Genomic DNA, 20,611 nt, shown 5'->3' on the forward strand with positions numbered 1-20,611 from the left:
CAAAGGCCAGTGGAATTAACCAGGGCCTGGCAGATTATTTATATTTGCGCAATTTTTCGAATTATTCCAGGAGTTTCAAGAACTTAGACAAGTTTTTTTTTTTAGGACTTTTTTCAGAAATGAAAAATACTTTTTAATTTTTCCAGGAATTTCGAAAAGTTTCAAGGACTGTGCGAACCCTGTATCTGGTGGATGCTAACGATCCCACAGTCTCTTTCAATAAAAACTATGCAGGTTATCATCAACAGCCTGAAACCAATTCCAAATTCCTAACACCTTCTGCAAAACATCAGGTGTGGACAGCTGGTTCATGAAAAGACGAGAGAGACACACAGAGACAGAGAGAGACAGACAGAGAGAGACAGTCAGAGACAGACACAGAGACAGACACAGAGAGAGACACAGAGAGAGACACAGAGAGATACACAGAGAGAGACACAGAGACAGAGTCAGAGAGAGATTGAGATTTTAACCTCGAATCAGAGGATCATGAGCTAGGATTGAGAACGCTAAATAGGATCTTGATAAATCTATTGTCAAACATTAAAATATTATTTTTGCGGATAATCTTATTTTAGTTTAACTCTAAGCTGAACATTCTTCCTTATTTGATTTGTTTACTTTTATGGTAGGTCAAGTACTTTCGTCGTCCAACTGACCATTTCCCCACGGTCATCTTTCCTTTGAATAGTGACAGGAAATACATGTTGTGCAGGTACCCAGATGTTGTACCGGTACCCAGGGTGACACAAATAAAATCCAGTAAGCATACATGACTTACTATCTTTGCTTGTGAACATTTTAGAAAAGTTCAGGCCATTCGTAACAAACTCACCTCATGGTATCCTTGTTACCTGGGTTCTTTTGTGTTTTGATGAAATGGTGTGGTGTTTGAAGATATTTGATATGTTTAAAGATCCCATCCTACCTCTCATAATACAGTCACTCTAAACCGAATCATTAACTCTATTGATTGCTCGTAATTGCAAAACAAAGAGATGTGGCTTGTAACCATTTGGCTAACTTGTTGCTCGGCCATCTTACACTTGCTCCCCTCCAAACACTTATCCCTCTGTATCATCTACTCAATCACTCCGTATCTTTCTACTTCTCCATCTCTCTTTTTGTCAGCCTTGACCCTGATTTGGCAATGGGTCCCAATGGCATGGCGGTGCCCATGTCCTCAAATCCTGCTCTGCCATTCTTGCTTCTCCTTTGGTCGCCTCTCATCTGCCTGGAAGTCAGCGCACTTCACTCCTGTCTACACGAAGGGTGCAAAAACAGATCTCATCTTGGAATCCGTGGCAGACCAGGATGGCCTAGATGTACAGTACCCTGTCCCACTACGAGGCAGACTGTACATTGAAGCGAGGGATTATGGGTAACTTAATCCCCTGTATGTAATTGCCTCTGTAATACTTTCCTGTGTTCTTTATGACACCGCACTACACACCATAGCAAAGCCAAGCAATCGACACCATCATTAAAGATCCTGATGCGATACCAAAACGGCTGCATCACTCTTTGCTGATCGGGACTTGAGATCAAATGCTGCTCTGATAAATGGAACACGTCCTTTAATCCTGGAGAATCTGTCTGTCTCACCTTGTCACTCCAGAAGCATCGTCAAAATAACGCACCTATTTCTGTGGTCAGCCATTGGAAGAGGTTCAGTCTCTAACGTGGAATCCTCACCTACAGGATGACCTCTCCCGGGCCAACCACATAGCAAAGTTATCCTCCAAAGCCAGCTGCAGACTGGACATCCGTGGCTTGGCGTCCCAGCATCACATCTGTCCTTCCTGAATTCTGTGGAATCTAAAGCTCTCAAAATGATTGAAATATTTGTTACAAGGCCGAAGTACAAGATATTGTGCTTTCACATTGCAGGTAGGTCGGTGGTCTCTGTTTTCTACCAACTCTTCTCCAATATTGCTCCCTCTTCTTTCCCAGTCATCTGATCCTCCATCTGTGCTCAATGGTGCACATGTTCTTCCAGTAACCCCCTTCTGGTTAAACCTCTAAAATCCAGGCTGACTGAACACCTCAAATCCTTTGTTCCATTGGGTCTCCCGACTATAGCGGAACTACCTTCCAGAAACCATTCTTTTTCAGTCTTCCGTCTACGTGTTTTTATTTTTATTTTGTATACAAGATCGAGGTTCGTGTAAGAGCTAACATTAATCACAAAAAGACAAACTGACACATACAACATAAGATAAAGGGAGTGGGAGACAATATGGGGAGAGAGAGGGGAGCACACAAGTACAACATTTGAGAGCAGGGACATCGGGAGATCTGTGGGAGGGAGAGGGCTTGGGGGGAGGAGCACGGGAAGGGGGTGGGGAGTGGGGGAGGTGGGAGAGGTATAAAACACATGGATACTGCTAGGATTTCCAGGAAAGAAGTCGGTATTTAAAAAAAGTGGATTTGGGGTGAATTAACGGGGATAGAAAAGATCAAGGTTTTGGATGGGGGAAGATAAGAGATGGTGGAATAGAGACATGGACAGTCACGTGAAAAAGTAAGTGCACCCCATGTAAAGTTTTGACTTTTTCAACATATTTCAACATACCGCTATTTGATCTTCATTTCAACAATATTGATAGATAAAGGTGATATAAAACAACAAATATCATGAAACTTTTACATTTTGTAGTCCATTGTATAATTTAAATAAACATAAATGCAAATTTCGCATGTGGAAAAAGTAAGTACACCCTTGGCTCTAATAGGTGGTATTGCCCCCTTTGGCAGAAACAACCTCAAGTAGGCGTTTCTTATAACTGTCTACCAGTCTCTGACATCGACTGGGAGAAATTTTTGCCCACTCCTCCATGCAGAATTCTTTCAGCTGTGCGATGTTTGAGGGGTTTCTTGCATGCACAGCTCGTTTCAAATCCCCCCACAACATCTCGATGGGATTTAGATCTGGGCTTTGACTTGGCCATTCCAGAACCCTCCATTTCTTTCTTTTCAGCCAATCCTTGGTGGATTTACCGGTATGTTTAGGGTCATTGTCATGTTGCAAGGTCCACCTTCGGTTGAGCTTCAACTTGCCGACAGATGGCCTCACATTATCCTCAAGCACCCTCTGGAACAATGAAGAATTCATAGTGGATTCTATGATGGTGAGCTGCCCAGGCCCTGATGCAGCAAAGCTGCCCCAAACCATAATATTTCCACCACCATGCTTTACAGTTGGTATCAGTTTCTTGTGGTCAAATGCTGTCTTTGGTTTTCGACAAACATGTCGTCTGGTACTGTGGCGAAATCGCTCTACCTTTGACTCATCTGTCCAGAGCACATTGTTCCAGAAGTGCTGGTCTTTGCCGAGGTGTTCATTGGCAAACTTTAGTCTTGCCCTGATGTTCTTTCTGGACAGCAAAGGTTTCCTCCTGGCACACCTCCCATGTAGATCAAATTTGTGCAGCCTCTTTCTAATGGTAGACTCGTGCACTTTGACATCAACAGTGGCAAGAGCTACCTGTAGGTCCCGTGATGACATTCTGGGGTTCTTAGAATCTCCTTTCAGCATCTTGCGGTCTGCTCTCGGGCTGAACTTGCTGGGGCGGCCTGGCCTGAACAAGTTGGCAGTTGTTTGGAATCTTCTCCACTTGCAGATGATCTTCCGGACAGTCGAATGATTGATTTCAATTTGTTTGGAGATCTTTTTAAATCCCTTCTCAGACTCGTAGGCATCTATAACCTTCTTTCTGAAGGCCTCAGAGAGCTCTTTTGAGCTAGGCATGGTGACGCCGCACATTTTTATTTTATTTTTTATTTTACTGAATCGAGGCTCGTGAAAGAGCTAACATTTACTTCACAAACAAATCGACCAGACAAACAAAATATATAAAAAGAGGGAGTGGAAGACAAGATGGGGAGAGAAGGGGAAGCACACAAACACAACATTTGAGAGTAGGGAGATGTGTGGAAGGGAGAGGGCTTGGGGGGAGGAGGCGTGGGAAGGGGGGGGGGGGGGGAGGGAGAAGTATAAAACACAAGGACACCAAGGACTTCCAGGACAGAAGTTGGTATTTCAAAAAAGTGGAATTGGGGTGAAATTAGTGGGGGTAGAAAAGATCAAGGTTTTGGATGGGGGAAGATAAGAGATGGTGGTGAACAGCTGTTTTAAAGACCTGGAGGGTGGAGTGGGATTGAAGAGAGTGAGGGAGTTTGTTCCAGAGGCGGGAGAAAAGAGGAATGAAGGAGTGAAGGTGAGCAGAGAGTCTTGATTTTGGCAGTTTAACCATAAGAGGGTTGCAGGCAGATCTTGTGCGACCTGTAGGAATATTTGCGGGACAGAGCCCAGAGAGAGCTGGGGGGGGGGGGGGGGGCAAGGCCAGAGAGGAGTCGGTAGAAGACGGAAAGACCACCAACCTGCCTGCGGTGAGTGAGTGAGAGGCCCTTGGAGTTAGCTTCATCGCGGGAGATTCCAATGATTCTGAATGCTTTGGTTTCAACAGCGTGAAGACGAGCTAGGTGTGAGGCAGGAGCACCAGCCCAGAGGGGAGAGCAGTATTCCATTGAGCTGCGGATGAAAGCCTTGTATGTGGTGAGGAGCTCAGGTGTGCCAAGGAAGGACTTCGCACGACGGAGGATGCCCAGTCGGCGACTGGCTTTGGAGGCCAGATTTGAAATGTGGTTTTCCCAGGAAACATCATGGCAGATAGTGAGACCCAAAAGCTTGAGTGACAGAACTTCTTGGAGAGGATTATTCAGAAAGTGGATGGGAGGGTTGTCCAGTCGGTCTTTTCGGAGAGACATCGTAAGAGTGTGAGATTTGTCAGGATTGAAAGACATGTTCCACTTGTTTGCCCAGTCTGTGACTTTGTCCAGGTCTGCAGAGAGTGAGGAGGCTGCAGACTGCCGATCTGAGGGATGAAGAATGGAGCGACAGAGAGTAGAGTCATCAGCAAAGAGATAGAGAGGATTTTCAAGAGAGTCAGAGAGATCATTGATGAAGACCAGAAAAAGCACAGGGCCCAGAACACTGCCTTGGGGCATTCCAGCCTGAACAGGAAGAGGAGATGAGAGAAACCCATTCAGGGCCACACGTTGACTACGACTAGAGAGGAAGTCCGCCAGCCATGCGTGGAGATTTCCATGGATACCAAAAGAGGAGAGTTTGGTGAGCAGAGCGGGGTGCCAGACCGTATCGAAGGCACGTGATATGTCAAGGGAGACTGCTCTAATTTCCTGTTTGGCATTGAGGACCTCCATCCATTGTTGTGAAAGCAGAAGCAGCATGTCCAGAGTAGAGTGTCCAGGTCTGAAACCAAATTGATGATCAGAGATCAAGCCATTGGAGAAGAGGAAAGATTTCATATCTGAAGCAATGATGGATTCCATGACTTTGCTGATAATTGGGAGAAGGCTGATTGGTCTGTAGTTGCTGGGATCTGTTTTTGCATCTTTTTGTGCAAAGCGGTGATGTTGGCAGATTTCCAAGCAGATGGAAGATGACCTTGAGCAAAAGAGAGGGTGAAGAGAACAGAGAGAGGGAGTGAAAGAGCGGAAGAACATGATTTTAGGACCCGTGGGCTGATGCCGTCAGGTCCAGTTGCAGAATCCGAGTCGAGGGTTGACAGAAACTTTTCAACCTTGTCAGGAGGAAAGGACACAGAGTCCAGGACAACACTTCAACAACAAACAGCAAACCAAACTAAATGTCTGAGGTTTAAATAAGTTAGGTTCCTCCAAGATCCTCTCTAACGATGTTCTAATCGATGTGAGAGTAACAGGCCTAGACACTCACCTTCGATGTGAGAGTAACAGGTCTAGACACTCACCTTCGATGTGAGAGTAACAGGCCTAGACACTCACCTTCGATGTGAGAGTAACAGGTCTAGACACTCACCTTCGATGTGAGAGTAACAGGTCTAGACACTCACCTTCGATGTGAAAGATCCCGATGCGATACTAAAACGGCATTTTGCATTATCGAACATTACTGTAGGAAGATGGTGCCACGTGCCATATCCAGAACCACTTCTGCCTGGAAGAGATGGATTGGGCCTGCGGAAAAGCCAATCTCTGCCAAGTAACACGCAAGAGTTGTATCAAAATCTTAGCCAAATCACATTTTTACTTCAGAAACAGCTTTGTCGTGGAACTTTAGGCCTGGTACATTTTAAGACTGCAGCGCGCATTGACTTCCATTGTTCCTAACTTTTCCTGAAATCTTCTCTATCTATTACTCCAGCACAGAAAAATCTATGTCTACTGCCGTGCAGGTTTTTTCAACTCCTCATGGCTTGGAAGTCCACCTGCGGCGGTTACACTCCGGCCTGCGGCCCTTTGGCTGTTCTGTTTGTGGTAAAACCTTCGGCCATGCGGAGAGCCTGAGTCGTCATCATGCTGTGCACCTACAGGTACTGGGATCGTCCACTTCCATGATTTGTTACAACTTATGGAGTGTTAAGCTATTGTGCGATTGATTAAAAATATTGATTTTGTATGTACTGCATTATGTAGCCCCAATTATGTAGCCTTGCAGCCCCCATTTTCATCAGGAGCGCACCACTTGCAGCCCCAATTTTCATCAGGAGCACACCACTTGCAGCCCCCATTTTCATCAAGAGAGCACCACTTGCAGCCCCCATTTTCATCAAGAGCGCACCACTTGCAGCTCCAATTTTCATCAAGAGTGCACCACTTGCAGCACCCATTTTCATCAAGAGCGCACCACTTGCAACCCCAATTTTCATCAGGAGCACACTACTTGCAGCCCCCATTTTCATCAAGAGAGCACCACTTGCAGCACCCATTTTCATCAGGAGCACACTACTTGCAGCCCCCATTTTCATCAAGAGAGCACCACTTGCAGCACCCATTTTCATCAGGAGCACACTACTTGCAGCCCCCATTTTCATCAAGAGAGCACCACTTGCAGCCCCAATTTTCATCAGGAGCACACTACTTGCAGCCCCCATTTTCATCGAGAGCACCACTTGCAGCACCCATTTTCATCAGGAGCACACCACTTGCAGCCCCAATTTTCATCAGGAGCACACCACTTGCAGCCCCCATTTTCATCAGAAGCACACCACTTGCAGCCCCCATTTTCATCAGGAGCACACCACTTGCAGCCCCAATTTTCATCAGGAGCACACTACTTGCAGCCCCCATTTTCATCAAGAGAGCACCACTTGCAGCACCCATTTTCATCAGGAGCACACCACTTGCAGCCCCAATTTTCATCAAGATCGCACCACTTGCAGCACCCATTTTCATCAAGAAAGCACCACTTGCAGCCCCCACTTTCATCAGGAGCACACCACTTGCAGCCCCCATTTTCATCAGGAGCACACCACTTGCAGCCCCCATTTTCATCAAGAGCACACCACTTGCAGCCCCCATTTTCATCAGGAGCCCACCACTTGCAGCCCCAATTTTCATCAGGAGTTAATCTTCATGGTTTCCCGTTTAATATAAAATATGAAATGTAATCTTACCATGATTGCATGTATTCCTGGTGCTATCCAACTTTTTCAAAACTGTTTTTTGCATCATACTGAAAATGTATCATAATGGTCAATGTGTACATATCCTGATCAGACTTTCGTCGTAACCGCCGAACACATTCATAATTTAAATTTTTCGACCCCATGTTGATCGTGAGCATGTTGCATGTTGACAGTGCAATAACTTTGTATTTCCTTTCGTATCCCTCACAAGAAATAGAAATTTCCACACAATATAAATAATAATATTTAAATTAAATCCATCTACCTTTACTTATCTACCTGGAATGCAAAATGAAACAAGCTTTGCATTCGCTTCAAACCACTGGTTGATGTTTTTTTTTTTTTACCCAATACCCTCCTTACATCCCATGGGATGACGTAGAGTCATATACTCAAACAAAAGAAGAAAAGAGATTGTTTAGACTTCAGAGGTAAATTGACAATGATGAAATCAGAGAATAAAAGAAAACATCAGGATCCAACCAGAAACCTTCAGAATCTATAACTATATCTATAAAACCAAAAAACAGTGTGAGGCCGTTCGTCCGGGATGCTGTGAAGCTGTGTGATTATGTTGTCTATTAATTACGTACAATTTGAACGCTGGTTGCATCCTGTCTATTAATTATGTAAGCCTATTAATTACGTACTGTTAGAATATACCTTTCGACCTTTTAGACTGCCGAGACCCCTTAGACCTTAGAAGACCCTTTAGGTCTCCTAAGACCCTTAATACCACCAAGACCCTGAAAGACCACAAAGACCCAAAATACCTCCAAAGCCTCTTAAAGACCCCAAAGACTCTGACAGCCCAAAAGACCCTTAAAGACTCAAAAGACCTCAACATACCCTCAAAGACCCAGATGACCCCAAAATACACAGACCATTGTGGAGGGTAGTCTCCAATGTCTCACATCAAACTAATGTCCTGTTTCAGCTTTTGCCATCTGGAAGGTGATACAAGTCATTCATGTGTCGGACAAATCGCTTTAGGAACAGTTTTTTTTTCCCCCGCAGGAGGCAGTTATTGCCCTGTCCAACTCCATTACCACTTAAGAGGTTTTCTATTGTACACCGCTCTTCCTATTCCATCTCCAGGCGCTGCATGACGTCATCGCCAGGCACGGCCAAGGGGGCCCGGTGATGACACGCGCCAAAAGGAAGTACTCAGTTTTCACTCCGGTTTCTTTGTTTGTTTGTCCGTCCGGGCGATATCTCAGACATCCTTTGAGCTAGAAAGCTGAAATTTCGGCAAAATAGTGAGCAAGTACTTTGTCAAAATAGTGAGCAAGTACTTTGTCAAAATAGTGAGCAAGTACTTTGTCAAAATAGTGAGCAAGTACTTTGGCAAAAACGATATTTTTTATTTTTTGACTAATCAATTAATTACTTCATTAATTATTTTACTAAACGAATTTATTAAGCACTTATTTATATTTTTTCTCATCTCGGCAATATCTCAGGCACCTTTTGAGCTCGGAAGCTGATATTTGGACATGAGAATGACCAAGGCCTGGTTGCATAAGGCATCCTTAGGGGAAAATTTAAGAGTTTCCTTACCTTTTCCCTTAAGGGCATCCTTAAGTTGAGGATGACTACATATACGAATATCCTTAAGGTTTCCCTTAAATCCTCCCATAAAAGTTAAGGGAACCCTCCCCCTGTTGTCGGCTTTTCTCCACCAATTAGAAGCAACCTTTCATAAGTTACCGGGTATTATACATCGCAAGTGAATTTTCCTGAGTAGTACGATTTATTGTGATTGGATGTGTGATCAACACCAAAACATATTCCTTGTGTCTTTACATTTGGCAAAATAAAGTTCTTATCTTATCTTTTATCTTAAGACCCCAACGACCCAGAGGACCCAAAATAACCCGAAACATGTATATGTACAGGTAGTGAGTGAATCTGGCCACGCACATGACGGTTCAATCTCTTCGTGAGATACCGTGTGATCTTTAATGCCCCAACCAAAATTTAGATGGGACAGCCGACTTTACATCTCCATGTGAAAGACAGTGCTCCGAGACCCATCGCCCCGCGCCGGCACTGCATCACGACTGAAGATCCAGACACCTGCATCAAGACGGAAACACAGTCTAGACACCTCAAAGGTGAGCATGATGCCAACTGAGTTCTGAGCTAACAACTGCAAGCCTCAGCTGTGAGACCTGAGTGAGCAGTGAGTTATGAAAACAACCTGCTTAACTTCCGGTATGCATCTCAGATTCCCCGTTATAAAGCAAACACTAGACCGTAAACCCAGCATGTTTTGCTTGTGAGAGCATATTCCGATACAACAGCGACGGTGAACCTTTTAGGATATCCAAGATGGTGGCTTTATAATGACGATACTTGTTTCCCCCCCAAAAAGGGTATGTAAAATATAGGGCCTTGGAAGATGCAACATGTGGAAGATTCTCTTCTAGTCTAGTTTGTAAAGTTTTACGTCTCCAAATCTTGCAGGAGAAAAGCTTCTCATGTTCCATTTGTGGGAAAGTCTTCAAGCGATCTTCCACACTCTCTACTCATCTGCTCATTCACTCCGACACGAGGCCCTACCAGTGCCAATTCTGTGGGAAGCGTTTCCACCAGAAATCGGACATGAAGAAGCATACATTTATACACACAGGTAAGCGAAGGGAGGTTGGAGAACTATACCTTGACACCGCCCCCACCCTCGTCAAAGACACATTTAAAGACGCATGAAAGGAAAACACGTGTGTGTGTATGTATGTGTGTATATATATATATATACATCTTTAATCTTTACATCATTATACATACTTGTACCAAGTTTGACTTGGATCTCTTCACCCGTTCTAAAGTTACCGCGGTAGCGAAAACCTATCACGGACAAATGGATGGACAGACACATAGACAACCCGAAAACATAATGTCTCCGGCGACGTTAGCGGAGAGTGGAGACATAAAAAACATACAAGGTCATTCATAATGGAAAAAAATAATTCACCACCGGAAATCCTCAGGGATAAGAATAAGGAATGAGGAATTTATTATACAAGTTTGTGGAGAAATTGGTCTGAAACTGTTCATTTTCATTGGACATGTGTGTGGTTTTGTGATACCTGATGTGGTGTGGTCCTCTCTCCATTTTACATTATGTAATGGAGTAGCATTGTACAAGTTTTGTGCTGTGCTTTTTTGTTATTAGCCCGTCCCATGCATAGCAGGACACGGGGTGTTGTAATCGTGTGTGTGTGTGGTGTGTGTGTGTGTGTGTGTGTGTGTGTGTGTGTGTGTGTGTGTGTGTGTGTGTGTGTGTGTGTGTGTGTGTGTGTCCGTCCGTCCGTCCGGGCCGTAACTTTATCATTTGTTTTGTCAGCAAATTTTCACCAAACCTTTGTTATAAGAATATGGAGAAGGCAAATTTTATTTTTCCAAAAGGTCAAAGGTCAGCATCACATAAAACCATCAATTTTCATCCAATTGACCTGAAATTTCAATTTACCATTTGAGTTTTGTCATCAAATCTTTATTATGAGAACATGGAGAAGGCAAATTAATAATTTTGTCAAAAGGTCAAAATCACATCAAATCGTCAATTTTCATCCAATTGACCTGCAATTTTATGAATTTGCATATTGGGTAACTGAGTTGGTTCACCAATCAAAAGCAACAAACCGACTGTTTTTTTTTTTTTACAACAAAAGGTCAAAGGTCAAGGTTGCAAGAAATGAACAATTTTCATCCAATTGACCTGCGGAATCAAAAAATGGCCTCTAAACGGTGGTTGACCTGCCAATAGCCTGGTGTTGGCTTAGCGGTTAGGGTGCCGGCTTGGGGTCCTAGGATCCTGGGTTCGAATCCCGGGTGATCGCTAAATTAACACCAGGGGGGTTGACTCAGCCTGTCATCCTTCGGAGGTCGGCAAATTGAGTACCAGCTTGCTGGGATGAATGATCCCGGTGTGTACCCCGGTTTAGAATAGGTACACCGTATCTCTGCGCATCATAAGAGGCGAATAAGGGTTGGCGTCAGGAAGGGCATCCGGCCATAAAACATTGCCTCAAACAGGGAGGGAACCATGATTGTCTTGGGACCCGCAAGGCTAACCCCCGCTCTAGCGGGGAAAATGGCCTTAAAACGATCATTCATTCATTCATTTGACCTGCAATTTTATGAATTTGCATATTGAGTCACTGAATTGGTTCACCAATCAAAGGCAACAAACCGACTTTTTTTTTTAACAAAAGGTCAAAGGTCAAGGTTGCATGAAATTAACAATTTTCATCCAATTGACCTGCAATTCTATGAATTTGCATATTGGGTAACTGAATTGGTTCACCAATCAAAAGCAACAAACCGACCGTTTTTTTTTTTTACAACGAAAGGTCAAAGGTCAAGGTTGCATGAAATTAACAATTTTCACTCGATTGACCTGAAGTTTCAGGAATTTGCATACTGGGTCACTGAGGTGGTTCACCAATCAAAAGCAACAAATCAACTGTTTTTTTTTTTTTTACAACAAAAGGTCAAAGGTCAAGGTTGCATGAAATTAACAATTTTCACCCGATTGACCTGAAGTTTAAGGAATTTGCCTATTGGGTCACTGAATTGGTTCACCAATCAAAAGCAACAAACGGACTGTTTTTTGTTTTTTTTACAATAAAATGTCAAAGGTCAAGGTTGCAAGAAATTAACAATTTTCACCCGATTGACCTGAAGTTTAAGGAATTTGCATATTGGGTCACTGAATTGGTTCACCAATCAAAAGCAACAAACGGACTGTTTTTTGTTTTTTTTACAATAAAATGTCAAAGGTCAAGGTTGCAAGAAATTAACAATTTTCACCCGATTGACCTGAAGTTTCAGGAATTTGCATATTGGGTCAATGAATTGGTTCACTAATCAAAAGGTAGGAGTCTTTTTTTTTTTTAAGATCAAAAGGTCAAATGTCAAGGCTGTCTAAAATTATAAACTTTGTAATTTTTTAAAAAACCGCTTTCATTATTTTGAGCATATAGAAGAAGAAGACGACTGAATACAAATGGACGCGGATGGGCTTTGTATTGTCACATGCTTTCTAGCTGTTGTTGCTTTAATGATTTTTATGATGATTATGATAATAATAGTACTTCTTACTGAGTGATCATCTTTACTCATCCCACAGTGTTCCTTTTGTGTGGTGCAGGAGAAAAACCGCACAAGTGTGGTGTGTGCGGTAAAGCATTCAGCCAGAGCTCTAATCTGATCACACACAGCCGAAAGCACACCGGATTTAAACCGTTCAGCTGCTCACTCTGTGGATGTGGGTTCCAGAGGAAGGTAAGATGGATACCTGTACAGTGTGTGTGAGTACCAGGTGCACGTCATCCGGAGTTTGGCAAAAGCACACATCCAAATCCAATTCCAAAAAAAATCCATATTTCGCCGTCATGGTGTCCTCGACCATCATGTAAAAGCAAGTGTGTCATGCTACTTGAACCGGTGTGCCAGTCGTTGCTATAGAAAGGTGATGAAATGCAATACTTTGTGAACACCGTTTTCAGGTGGACAAAAGTGCCAAGAATGTTCCTCATGTCATATTGATTAATTTTAGAAGGGTGGCCACTGAGAAATAGTATAAGGGGACATCAGTAGGGGAACTGAAATTCAACATGGGATATTACACCCACAGATATGACATCATGTGTCTTCAAATAGGGAAACTGGGAAAATGGTTTATTAATAATACAGCCTGGTGTTGGGTGTTGAACCCTGGTGTTGGGCTAGCGGCTAGGGTGCCGACCTATGATCCTAGGATCCTGGGTTCGAATCCCGGTCGATCGCTGAATTAACGCCAGGGGGGTTGACTCAGCCTGTCATCCTTCCGAGGTCGGCTAATTGAGTACCAGTTCACTGGTAATTCCCTGTTTGTCGTTAAAGGCGGCAAAAAGGGTTGGCGTCAGGAAGGGCATCCGGCCGTAAAACATTGCTTCAAAAAGGGGACCAAAAAACAACAACAACCACGGTTCCCGAAAAAGGCCAACCCCCGCTTTGCGGGGAAAAATGGCCTCTAAAGGTGGTTATTTTTATTATTATATAATAATACAGCAATACCCCGGCCTACGTCATTAATTGGTTCCATAAGCCGTGACGTAACTCGGTTTTTGACGTAAAGTGGGCGTAATGCCTTAAAAATGCCTTAAAATGAAGACAAACACCGTAAAACTCGGCGGCTACGGTGTCGGCAGCTGTGGCTTCGCCCTGAATCTTGACATTGTACAAGCTGAAGCACCGTTTAAAGCGTGCAAACCATCCAGAGCTTGCAACGAAGGTTGTGTCCTTATCCTCCGGGTACTTCTTCAGAAGATCCTGGAACAAAGACTTCGCCTTCTCCTGTATCAGCAGCTGGCTCGTTGGTATGCGTTCATGGGTCTGGCGTTCGATCCACAACGAAAGGAGTCTCTCCATCTCGTCGAAAATCTGACCCCTCTTCACATTCATGACAGCAGTCTTCGCCGACGGCGCTTTTTCAGTGACGTATGCGAGAATACGTTCCCTATCATGAATGATGGTCGATACCGTCGACCATGGCAGCCCTAATAGTCAGAGAGCCTACTACACTCTATTTCAACCCATAGCATACAAAAGGTTTGACCCCCTAGAGTTGTTGGGGGTATCAAGCTGAGTAAAAAAAAGTATGTAAGATTGACCCCCCCTGCTGGAACTAGTCACCAGACCCCCCTAAAATGACCCCAATAATGGGTTATTTCAACCCATCTCATACATGGACCAAATTTGGTTACAATATAGTGTCATGTCAGGACATTACAAAAATGTCAAATCTAACAACTTACCCTGCTGGAAAGGTGATGTTAGACCCCCCGCAAAGTACCCCCCAAAATGGGTTATTTCAACCCATCTCATACATGGACCAAATTTGGTCACAATATAGTGTCATGTTAGGACATTACAAAAACATCAAATCTAACAACTTACCCTGCTGGAAAGGTGATGTTAGACCCCCTGCAAAGTGCCCCCCCCTAAAAACGGGTTATTTCAACCCATCTCATACATGGACCAAATTTGGTTACAATATAGTGTCATGTCAGGACATTACACAAACATCAAATCTAACAACTTACCCTGCTGGGTAGGTGATGTTAGACCCCCCGTTGTCTTGTTTCCAACCCGCAAATGTACGTATGTTATCTTCAAAGTTGGCTGTTGTGACATTCACTAACGTTAGCTCTTTCCTGTTCACCATCTTTCTTGCAGGACTGCAGAAAATACATACTCAGGGAATATACCTGTCCTATCTGTAGGTTTAGGGGTTTGGATATTTGACCTGGTCATTCTATTCACACTGCTGGATGGCATATTTTCGGTGTCTGGGGGCGTACCCTTACTGATCGCATCTCGATGTGCTTTAGACAAAGCGATGAATTTTTGGTAGCAGCTTCTATGATATCCATGCATACCATCTACCTCTTCAGGTAACACACTATCTGCATACTTTAGAGAACAACGCTTTCGTACTTCTAGAATATTTGTGCATCTCTTTAAAGTGTCGGGTGTGAAGAGAATAATAGCACCATGATCTACAGCTTTGCTTGTCCCTTCCCCGTGCAGTGAACAAATGGGACCTGCATTAACACAAAATAATTAAGGAAAACAAAAGAAAACAAAAGAAATATATGGTAAGCAAATTTGTTGAGGCTTGTGTTGGTCATGTTCAATTTGTCATAATTTGAACCTGTGTGGAAGGAATAAAAGCCCCCCCCCCCCCCGGAATATACATGAAATAGGTAAACCTTGCGTGGTGAGGTTAAGGGAGTCATCTCTATGCAATACTGAGCATCAAGCTTACTTTTAAATCAAGGATAGGAGGGTGGACTTATATTTCAGAGTGACTTGCATTCCTTTCACACCAGCATCATTGCAACATCAAATTTCAAACGGGCCAATGTGCATCATCAAATTCTTAAAATATAAGGGATGTAATTTTGTACCTTGTACATTCTTTTTTACTGTATCCATTGTGGTATCTCTGTCAGAGTCCATCTGTATCTGAAAATTAATATCACAAATCAAATAAAGTCAGCATACACTACAAGTGTTGGTTAATGAAATCAGCATACACACTACAAGTTACAACTACAAGTATAGAAGTTTGATTTAACTATTAATCTCCATTGTAAGAGGCTTCTGAGCTTTATTAGTTAATCTTTGTAATAAGATTAAACATTTTAAATTATCAAACCAATGCATTTCAAATAATGTTTGATTGTTAAACATTTTAATATCCTCTAATGTGGAACAAATATCAACTTTGTTATCATTATTAACCAAAAGAAGAGGGGAATGTCAAGAGGAAAACATAAATTCTTCAGATTAAGTTTCCATACTTACTATATGAAAGCATGTTGCTTAAAAACTGGAAAATCTAGAATATGCAGTTCCTCAAGGAGGGGCTCGTTCAGTATCTGTGAAAGTTAAATACAAAATGTATTTGCTATTTGACCATATAATGCTCATGAAATTTAGGATAGTATGCCTACAAGTCAATCATCTCTGATTGGTTTCATTCAGGCTTCTATTATTATATTATATTTGATCATGTCATGCTATTATAAGTGCATCAACAATATTTTATTGGTTGTCCTCTATTGGCTTCCGTAGTTTACAAAAAATATTACCAAGGAGGGCCTAGCAAGGTCATTTGCATACTTTTACTAAACTAGGGGCATTAAATGATGATGTATGTCAATGTACAGACATGTCTTAAGCTGTTAAGTTGTTACATTTGATAATTTGTAATATCCTGATGACATGATTGTGACCGAAGTTGGTTCATGTAAACGATGGCTTGAAACAGGGGTACTTTGGGGCCGGGGGGGGGGGGGGGTCTAACATCACCTACCCAGCAGGGTAAGTTGTTAGATTTGATGTTTTTGCAATGTCCTGACATGACACTATATTGTGACCAAATTTGGTCCATGTATGAGATGGGTTGAAATAACCCGTTTTTAGGGGGGGGCACTTTGCGGGGGGTCTAACATCACCTTTCCAGCAGGGTAAGTTGTTAGATTTGATGTTTTTGTAATGTCCTAACATGACACTATATTGTGACCAAATTTGGTCCATGTATGAGATGGGTTGAAATAACCCATTTTGGGGGGTACTTTGCGGGGGGTCTAACATCACCTTTCCAGCAGGGTAAGTTGTTAGATTTGACATTTTTGTAATGTCCTGACATGACACTATATTGTAACCAAATTTGGTCCATGTATGAGATGGGTTGAAATAACCCATTATTGGGGTCATTTTAGGGGGGTCTGGTGACTAGTTCCAGCAGGGGGGGTCAATCTTACATACTTTTTTTTACTCAGCTTGATACCCCCAACAACTCTAGGGGGTCAAACCTTTTGTATGCTATGGGTTGAAATAGAGTGTAGTAGGCTCTCTGACTATAAGGCTTGCGCTATCACCGACACTTTTTCACCTTTTTCATACCTTTTAATCAGATTTTACTTATCTTCCATCGTAACCACATTACGCTTGGAAACACTAGCACTATCCTTCTTAGGACCCATGGCTAACACAGACACAGTAAAGGAATAATCACAAAAATAACAGCGAAAGGCAAAGCAAGCACACTACCGCAGCACAGGACAAAATGCATATGGCGTCACCTTTGTTTTGAATGAGAACCAGCAGCTACGCGTACGTATACTGTACGTACATTTTAAAAATATTTTTAATGTGCTTTTTATTGTATTTTAAATTGTTTTTTAGCTTCTTTTATTGTTCATTTTTATGTACTATTTTATTTATTTGAAATATATTTTTAAGGAAAAATTGATTTTTTTCACGTCCTCCTATTATGATGTAGGAGTGACGTAAAGTTGCACATAATGATGTTCGCTGAACTGAAATTTACTCTTGAAGAGTGGCGTAAAGTCGGATTTGACGTAGGTCGAAATGGCGTAAAACAGGGTATTGCTGTATATTATTTGATTTATATATACCCCAGTTGGTTCTTTCCTACTCATTTATTTATTAGAAAAATCCATGTAATATTAATCATAACACCATTATCTGTATTAATCTGCAATTCTGTTTCTTCCAAAAGCAAACAATATGTATCAACTTCTTCATTCTCCCCTCTTTCAATGTATAGAGAAGTATCCACTCTATTAGACTTTATAGTTTCCTTTTGAGAACTCAGGTCAATTGCGTAGATTGTATAAAATTTTTGAAACGCAACCATCTTACTATACCGTAATTCACCAAATGTCCGCCCGTCTGTCTGTCTGTCTGTCTGTTTGTCTGTCTGTCCGTCTGTCCGTCCGTTCGTTCGAAGGTACCGCAAAAACGGCTGAACCGATCGCAACGATATTTTGGGTGGGTAATGCTGGGATCTCCTGAAGTAAAATAGCTATATTTGTTTTTCCAATTTCAGCGTTGGCCTCCGGCATTTTCAGGTTTGGACTCCCGCCTAACGTTATTTTCCTGGGTGCTGCAAAAAGGCTGAACCGATCCAACGATATTTTGGGTAGGTAATCCTGGGATCTCCTGGAGTAAAATAGGCGATATTGTTTTTCCAATTTCAGCTTTGGCCTCCAGCATTTTCAGGTTTGGACTCCCGCCTAACGTTATTTTCCCGGGTGCCGCACAAACGGCTGCAATTTGGACAACTTTTTCTCTGAAAAAAATTGAAACTTGCCACATGTCACAAGCCCTCCATGGGGTATATCGGGTGATAATGATGACATCATCAGTGAAGGTGAAGTAATTTTGGGCAGGTCAGTCTTTTGGGACTGCCACTGGTAACATGTAACCCAATGCTACCTGCCGCATGGTCAAGTTGTCGGTGACTAAACCGACACCCCTCACTGGCTTGGCTAGTGGGCAGGGTTACTGTGACACCCTGCCAGGACCAAAAACAACACCTGGCAAAGGACGGAAGAGCTCTTGTATATGAGTCAATAACAATGACCATCCAGGAAGGAGATGGTGTCTCTTAAACAGCACCCATCCAGTTTGGACCGGTTCAAGTCTTACAAAAGGCTTTGAAAATGGTATATGCTGCTTCCTTGCTTGAAAATGATAGAGCACGGACAATCCCCATCGGTTGGCATCAATGGGGAGGAGGAGTATGGAGAGAAAATATATTGCTAATCTGTATATTGCTAAATGGAGTATCTTCTCTTCTCGACTTGGTTATGACTAACTATGGTTAGACTAACTTCCAGACTATGGTTAGATCTCGTGCAAATGTCTGCTGCTCTTCTTCTGCTCCAATCGGTTCTTCTGATCATTTCCTTGTTAAAGTGGACATCTCTCTGGCCATTCTCAGAGAGCCTCCTCAGCGCCGAGTCGTCTAGCATTTCACTCAGGCTGACTGGCACGGTCTTCAAGCAGCCATCAATCACCTTGACTGGTCTCCCATCTCTACTGCCTCTGACATCAATTCTTCCTGGGAATTCTTCCAAAGCAAACTGCTCTCTCTCATGCACAGATTTATCCCATCTCGTCTTCAGTTGTCATCCCCTTCCTCCCGTCCATGGTACATGGAATCTTGTGGTGAGGCAGTTGCCCTGAAACAACTTGCCTTTGCCTCTTGGAAGGCAAATCCAACTGAAGGAAATCTGTTCCTTTCACAAAGCTAGGAACAAGTGTGTATCTACCCTCAGGAGAGCCAGGAAGCAATATCTCTCTACTCTCAAGACTGAACTCTCAAACCTGCCTCCCTCTTCTTGAAGCTTGGCGACGTACCGTCGAACTCTCAAAGGGTCGGGCCTCAATAACATTGGTCAGACCTGGCTACGTACCGTCGAGAAGGAGATGAAAGGAACGAAGGTCACCTGGGATAAAACTAGAACATGGACTCACAAAACAAAAGTGGTGGCAGTTCATAAGAAGCTCCACATGTCAGGCTGCACGATTGGATAACAAGCAATTCTTGGAATATAGTTGCAGCGAGGCTGGGCGTGAAGAGCAGTGCACGATGGGTATTACACCGCAACACTGGGTGTAAAATACTCAAAGCACGACAACCACCTTCATGTTAACAGAAATATCATTATAAAATTGCTCTCTTGTTGCTGCTTGGGCCTAAATACACAACGGTAAGCTTTTGAACAAAATTAGTGAATCCTAATCTTCTGGTTTGTTATAGCTGACACCACATTTTGAGTAACTTTGGTTAGATTTTGGTTAGAGTTTTGAGTAACTATGGTTAGAGTACACCCCTTCCCTGCGGGAGCGGCAGGAAGGGTCATTCCTCTCTGGGGTATATAGATTACAGTAGATCCAGGGTTGGGCCTCAAGAACATTGGTGGTGTGTTTATTTACCAAGTTTCTTGTACAAAGCTCGCCAAGTGGTTCAAGCATTCAAGCAAGCACTCCATTCAAAACCGTTAAGGAACGGGAGGCTTGGCAAATGAACACACCCAAGGTTTCCTCACTTTCAGTTTAGTGTTAAACACCAGTAGTGACTGTTTCAAAAGTTAACCATACGTGTTTGTGGTTTATAATTTTTTACCATTAGGGGTGCTCGCATGAAAACAGCACAATAAGCTGTTTATACATGTTAACATGGCGTTTGCCCAAGGCCGAAAAACCCCTTGGGGCGGCGGGATATTAGTTTTAATATTGTTTTGTAATAACATTAATATTGTGCTCTTATATTGTATACCGCTCCTTTCCTATGCCATCTCCAGGCGCTGCATAACGTCATTGCCGGGCACCGAAGGGGGCTCGGCGATGATGCACGCTGAAAGGGAGTACTCAGTTTTCACTCTGGTTGTTTGTTTGTTTTCTTGCTTTCTTTCTTTCTTGATTGTCCGGGCGATATCTCAGCCATCCTTTGAGCTAGGAAGCTGAAATTTCGGCACAATAGTGAGCAAGTGCTTTGGAAAAAAAACGATATTTTTTGTTTTTTTAGTTATTTAATCATTATCGATTACTTAACTACCTATTTATTTCCTTTCACCTCTGGGCATTATATCGGGCACCTTTTGAGCTGGGAAGCTGATATTTGGACATGACAATGACCAAGTGATTTGGCTGTAAAGGCTAATTTCAATTTATTGATGAATCGATTAATTATTCAATTAATCGATTAATGGCTTCATTAATTACTTTTTTTAAAGTTACTGATTCGGATGAAACAGGTTTAGGTA

The 20,611-nt window shown here is 42.7% G+C and overlaps 1 protein-coding gene across 11 annotated transcripts in view; it reads left to right on the plus strand.

The window, feature by feature from the left end:
* The window catches only part of LOC137438593 (uncharacterized), a 159,120-nt gene that overhangs the window by 74,745 nt on the left and 63,764 nt on the right, over positions 1–20,611 (plus strand). For 7 of the 11 annotated variants that reach the window (XM_068133767.2, XM_068133770.2, XM_078767090.1 and 4 more), the window contains exons 5-7: positions 6,240–6,377; positions 9,942–10,107; positions 12,631–12,764. In XM_068133767.2, the coding sequence (XP_067989868.1) occupies positions 6,240–6,377; positions 9,942–10,107; positions 12,631–12,764 (438 nt within the window). Of the gene's footprint in view, positions 1–6,239; positions 6,378–9,941; positions 10,108–12,609; positions 12,765–20,611 lie in introns of all 11 variants that reach the window. The other 4 variants (XM_068133768.2, XM_068133769.2, XM_078767088.1 and 1 more) reach the window with 1 other exon arrangement.

The sequence above is a fragment of the Myxine glutinosa genome, chromosome 13 (assembly GCF_964187855.1).
Source record: "Myxine glutinosa chromosome 13, kmMyxGlut1.1, whole genome shotgun sequence".
Taxonomy (NCBI): Eukaryota; Metazoa; Chordata; class Myxini; order Myxiniformes; family Myxinidae; genus Myxine; species Myxine glutinosa.